Raw genomic sequence first — 6,228 nt, forward strand, 5'->3', positions numbered from 1 at the left:
TCGTTTTTTGGAGTACTGGATGGCGAGATATGGCCGTGCGCAAATCGCTCCTTTTTGGCTGACTTTGGTGTATATATATATGTTCCACAGTAAAATGCACGCGTACCGTTTCGGGCTGTTGCTTGTCGACATGATATGGTAGAGACATCAGACCACCAGCGTCACGTCCGTCTGCTCGTCCTCATTCTACTGCACTAAACGGTTCGTTTTTTGGAGTACTGGATGGCGAGATATGGCCGTGCGCAAATCGCTCCTTTTTGGCTGACTTTGGTGTATATATATATGTTCCACAGTAAAATGCACGCGTACCGTTTCGGGCTGTTGCTTGTCGACATGATATGGTAGAGACATCAGACCACCAGCGTCACGTCCGTCTGCGCGTCCTGATTCTGGCACACTAAGCGGTTCGTTATTTGGAGTACTGGATGGTGAGATATGGCCGTGCCGAAATCGCTCCTATTTTTAGCTGACTTTGGTGTATATATATATATATATGATCCACAGTATAATACACGCGTACCGTTTCTGGCTGTTGCTCGTCGACATGATATGGTAGAGACATCAGACCACCAGCGTCACGTTCGTCTGCTCGTCCTTATTCTGGCACACTAAACGGTTCGTTTTTTTGAGTACTGGATGGTGAGATACAGCCGTGCGGGAATAGCTGATGCTTTTGTCTGCCAATTTGCCTGATTAAAAAAAAAGAAATAAACACGCACCGCCATGGCTGATGCTACTTGAACAAAAGCTAATGCAACATAATCGACGTTGTCATTTCGTTACTCGCGTGCTCGTTTAACTTAAGAAAAAAAGTGATCTGTGCTGTAAAGACTTGTGCAAGTTTTACTACCTTGATGTTGTAGTCATGCTGTGATGCAGGCAAGTCAACGCTATTGTAATTAAGTTTGACCGTTATAATTATCAAGTGCCGTAGCTTCCGTTGGTTGTAAGGCTTGTTGCTGTGGTGCTGCTGTTGCTGCTGGAGTAGGTTGCCGCCCTCGTCAAATGGCTATAGTTTCACAATTACTAGTAGTAAAAGAGATTAGATCATTCGCCATCACAATGCCACTTTTCTTTTAACAACTTGACATCTCAAAACTAAATACCTTTTTTTTTGCAAGCGCACTTATTTCAATATGTTTCGAATAAAGACGGCAGTAAACGAGTGTGTTATGGAGCAAAAAAAAAGATAAAGTGGAGCTGGCTCTTCTGCTATTTTGCTGTCTTGCTCATCATGTTCTGGTAATTTGATTGGCCAAAACCCGGGGTCAGGCCGGGGTCGTCCGTCGCCACATGAACTGAAATCTCGGGGTCATCGGGGTCACTCGTTATTATTGAGCCTTCAAAGGCAATTTACAGCAGCAACGCTGTATATACCGGGGGTATGCTCCAGGAACTTCCACAGATTGGAATATAATATACAAACATGCATCATAAGCGCAGATGCCACATCTATTAGTGAATTTTTAAGCTTAAAGAGTATAGAGCACCTTTTGCACAATGCACGACAACAGAATCTCATTTCATAAAATACCAATTTATTAAAGCATGCTAATACTATACACTCTCTATTACTTCCTTACCTGCACATAAGCGTCACCACCACAGAGCTATCAGGAAAAACCAGCTTTGCTACGATTATCTCCATTATATGCTTCCCATCCGCATCTATAAAACAACGGGATATTGCTATGTCTGGACCCTTGTCGTACTAATGACTTGCTTGAAGCACCTTTTACATATAATCCGCACGTTCTTTTCACCGCAGTTGCTCGTCGACATGGTATGATAGAGACACCAGAATCAATATCGTCACGTTCGTCTGCTCGTCCTTATTCTACTGCAGTAAACGGTTCGTTTCTTTGGAGTACTCGATGGTGAGATATCGTCGTGCGGGGATCGCTCCTTTTTAGCTGACTTTGGTGTATATGTATATGATCCACAGTAAATGCACGCGTACCGTTCCTAGCTGTTGCTCGTCGACATGACATGGCAGAGACACCAGACCACCAGCGTCACGTTCGTCTGCTCGTCCTTATTCTGGCACACTAAGCGGTTTGTTATTTGGAGTACTGGATAGTGAGATATCGTCGTGCGGGAATTGCTGCCTTTTTGTTTTGCCAGTTTACCTGATAAATAAAAAGAATAGACACGTACCGCCATGGCTGATGCTACTTGAACAAAAGCTCATGCAACATACTTGACGTTGTCATTTCATTATACGCGCCCTCGTTAAACGTAAAGAAAAAAGTGGCGTGTGTTGTATAGACTCGTGCAAGTTTTGCTGCTTTGATGTTGTAGTGGTGCCGCAGTGCATGCAAGTCATTTGCGATTGTAATTAACTTTGACCGTTATTATTATGGCGTGCCGTAGCTTCCGTTTGTTGTAAGGCTTGCTGTAGTGCTGCTGTCGCTGCTGGAGTACGTTGCCGCACTCGTCAAATGGCTATAGTTTCAGCAATTGCTAGTAATAAAAGACAGTAGACCGTTGACCATTACAAAGCCTAAATTCTTCCAGCAAATGAACATCCCTTGAATAAGATACCTTTTTTTTGTAAGCGTCCTTGCTTTAATATATCTTGAAAAAACGGGCAGCAAGCGAGTGTGCTATAGAAGAACAAAAAAAAGTAAAAAGAAGAGGAGCCGGCTCTTCTGCTATTTTGCTGTCTTGCTCATCACGTTCTGGTAATTTGATTGGCTAAAACCCGGGGTCAGGCCGGGGTCATTCGTCGCCACTTGAATTGAAATGTCGGGGTCATCGGGGTCACTCATTTTCGCTGTGGCGACTTCGTCGCCACGCCGAAAATGATTCTAGCACCTTTTGTACAAGCCAACATTTTCCAAATATCACACAAAGCTGTATCAACATGTTCTTGTTTTTACAACATTTCTTCTGATCTTTCAGTTTCATCTGTTGCAGCCTTCAGACCGTCGCAATGTTTTTCCCATCTACCTACCGAGTAGCTGAGTGTAGTACGTCTTTTTACAATTGAAAGAGGATGCCTTTTCCTTTTGGCTACATGAGTCCATCAGCTATTAGATAGCAAAAGTACCTATATACATGAAAAACTGGGAACTCCCAATGACAGCGTCTACAAGTTACACATAACAGTTTTTAAATCAGAACATGTGTTGCAATCTTTGAGTGAAGACGTCTAATCCCCCGTGCCCCTTTTTTATGTAAATAAGATAATGATGTATCATTGATCGATATAACATCGATGCAGCCGTCGACTATAAAGTAATTACCCCACTGCAATTATTATTGCAATAATCCACTCTTTCTCATTCAGCCGCAACTCCTTTTATTTTCTCCACTATGTCACTCTTCCAACGTCAGCAGGTATCAAAGAATAACAACAATGCCACGGCTTTTAGCAACTCACTTACTGATATGATTACAATTAAGCAAAACAGCTCGAATGATAGACGCGCGGATGATTTCGCCCATATCGGCGATTCTTTTAATTCTGAGAACGGTGAAAGATACAATGTAAAATTGATGTTATCAGTGTAAAAGTCAAGTGCTAACGGATATGCAACCAATATCTGTAGGGCATCTCCAACGCCGACTTTGCGTTTCCGCCTATACATGACAACATACATCACAAAGAGAATCTAGCCGACAGAATAGTGGAGCTAGTGCCAGAAATATGTTTGCCGACACTACAGGACTTGCACCTTCAACACTACAACATAGATGCATGGGTATATATATATGCATTTCAAACAAATGCTAAACGTCACTCGGACGAAGCAATTCGCATCATAGCCAATATTGCTACTGTATGGCTGTATATGTACCACCGCCTCGCTGCTCGAAATGGTCTCAAACACATTATCAAAGGTATTATTTGTTCTGATTGTTTGATTTGGTAAACTGTTTCTTGAATACTGCTAACTTTAGTGTTAGGCCAACAAACGTACAATGTATCATTACGAAGCCTCAAAAATACTCTAAAGGGGGGCGAGCGTCTACTGTATTTGATCCACAAGTCCTCCCGTACCGAGCTGTTGTTCCACAACTCATTCAGTACTTGGAAACTGAGCAAGGTGCCTATATCCCGTTTTATTGAAACTCGAGCCACCATTGTATATTCATTCTATCTGTAGTTGACTGTATCTGAGTTTAATTCGTTCAGAATACCTCCTACTGGATCAACTGCCAAGAATGTTACTCGAGGCAGCCTACAGCTAAAAGTATTAGAGATGCAATTACGTATGTTTATAGCAAACATCCTTGGCTGGAAATAAACTATTGTCCTTGTAATTGACTGATTGCGTGGGTAGTACCATTTAGATGATTTTCCCCCCTTACTACAATACATTAAGTAGTACAATACTGTACAGCAGTAGAGCATTATATATATAAAGGAAGTTTCAAGACTGTGTTCTTTTCAAATCATTCTCACTCTACACTTGACAAATGCACAACACCACCACTTGCCACTTCTCTATCAGCCGCGCTATCGCTCGTGAGCTCTGGATCCAACTTTCCTCACTACGTAAAGACGATTTTAATCCATTGGGTATTTTTATTCAAGTCCGCCTATGTGGTATGTTTTTGTTTGATATGATTTATGTTATACTTTCACATGTTATAAAAATGCATACTAATCAATCACCCTGTGCTGTATTGCCTCTAAAATATATAGGCAGCACTGTCCGACCCTCGCCTGTCACCAACACCAGCACTGCTTTGGCCTGGGAAATATCCAGGGGCTTTTGGAAAGCCTTTGATGCACTGTCGGAGCGCGAGCAGCGGATTGCCGCTGCTTACATAAATGCCCGTCTCAGCGAAGGTATACTGTCATTTTAACACACTATTAGTCTGCAGCCTTGTCATTTTGTTCTAACTCCTAGTTGCTTTTTCTTTAAAAGAGCTCCAGGCAAAACTGGCTAAGCTCTACGTAGAGACGGGAATACGCGCCGTCTGCATCGACGACAGTGAAGACGAAGACGAAGACGAGGAGGACGAAGACGAAGACGAGGAGGATCCATTTATCTCGTTGTGTCCTTTTGCCGGTCGCCGCTGATCGGTTTTGTTTGCTTTTTTTGTTAAATAAAATTCCTTTTTCAAAAAAACACTTTTTGGTTTTGATATTTATTGGCTCACAGTATGCTGATATATTAAAAAAGAGTTCATTGTGGGATATACTTTACACTGATCGAGCAAAGGAATTTTGTGTGTCATGTCTTACAGTCAACCACTTATTTCACAACAGCGCAGTCGCACTATAAACTGCAAAAGTACCATTAAACAAGACATACCAAAAGTATACTGGCACACTTTTACCTGAGCTAAAGTAAAATACTGAAAGTCACCTGCTTTAAAAAACCTTTTTTTTAAGGTAATGCCCTTGTACTACGTCCTTCCAAAAGCGTTTTCCATGTCATTGCGCGCCCAATAGAGCTATATACCAATCGGTGTATGCCCTGAAAAAAAAAGTCTCGCTCTATATATAAGCTCTGCTGGAAACAAGTGATTTTATTACTTTATTTTTTCTCCAACACCCTGTATCCATACTCATGTCTGATGAACGTGAACTCGACCTTTGTGCTGCACTGAGATGGGCATTAGACAACCGTGGTACGTTTTCATGTTTTAAAAAAGCACCAGTGTAAAACAAACATTCTGTACGAAACTAATTATCTTACAGATATCGCAGATGTTATTAGAGAGGTTAGCGAGGTCTTTGACGGCAAGGGGTATAGCACCTCTATTTTTAAAAGATGGCAGCCAGTATGTATTACATCCTGTTGAATAGTAATGTCCTACAAATAAATCCTAACTTTTTTTCTTACATAGCCAGCTCCAGTCAGACAGAATAACAATGACGTGCCACAGCGCACTCTAGTAAGTGCTCACTTTATTGTTCTGCGGTATAATACAGATACGCCTCGATTAACGTCAAAGAGAAATTAGTCTCCCCTTGAAAGAGAGATACAGGAAAGGAATGATTGTCACAAGGATTTGTTTGCACGACAGGTTCGCATAGACTGGCTCAAGGAGCGTCAGGCAAGCGACGCACGGGCAGCAACATTGTCTTTGTCACTAAGAAAACGAAAGGCGGCAGATGGTAGAGCCCAGGAGCTGAACAGAGACCAGCGACAAATGATAATACTGAAGCAGACAGTGACCAAAGGAAAATGGTATGTTAAATCTATTTACATTACCTGTATTGACATGCCCATTAATAAATTTACATGTGCTATTTTCCGTCAAAGC

General features: G+C 41.8%; 2 protein-coding genes across 2 annotated transcripts; both read left to right on the top strand.

Moving 5' to 3' along the window:
* Window positions 1-3,318: 3,318 nt before the first annotated feature.
* On the top strand, window positions 3,319-4,360 carry BDB00DRAFT_943891 (uncharacterized protein; the record flags this gene model as incomplete). The annotated part of the gene is given in 4 exon segments (XM_053129474.1): window positions 3,319-3,492; window positions 3,555-3,707; window positions 4,113-4,218; window positions 4,231-4,360. 4 exon segments carry the CDS (start codon window positions 3,319-3,321, stop codon window positions 4,251-4,253), a joined length of 456 nt encoding a protein of 151 aa, XP_052972106.1. The 3' UTR covers window positions 4,254-4,360.
* Window positions 4,361-4,425: 65 nt separating this feature from the next.
* On the top strand, window positions 4,426-5,035 carry BDB00DRAFT_880599 (uncharacterized protein; the record flags this gene model as incomplete). Its single annotated transcript, XM_053128013.1, has 3 exons — window positions 4,426-4,555; window positions 4,655-4,801; window positions 4,881-5,035. The coding sequence occupies 3 exons, from the start codon at window positions 4,426-4,428 to the stop codon at window positions 5,033-5,035; spliced, it is 432 nt and encodes a 143-aa protein (XP_052972107.1).
* Window positions 5,036-6,228: the final 1,193 nt, after the last annotated feature.

Source organism: Zychaea mexicana, assembly GCF_025766255.1.
Source record: "Zychaea mexicana strain RSA 1403 chromosome Unknown BDB00scaffold_286, whole genome shotgun sequence".
Lineage (NCBI taxonomy): Eukaryota > Fungi > Mucoromycota > Mucoromycetes > Mucorales > Lichtheimiaceae > Zychaea > Zychaea mexicana.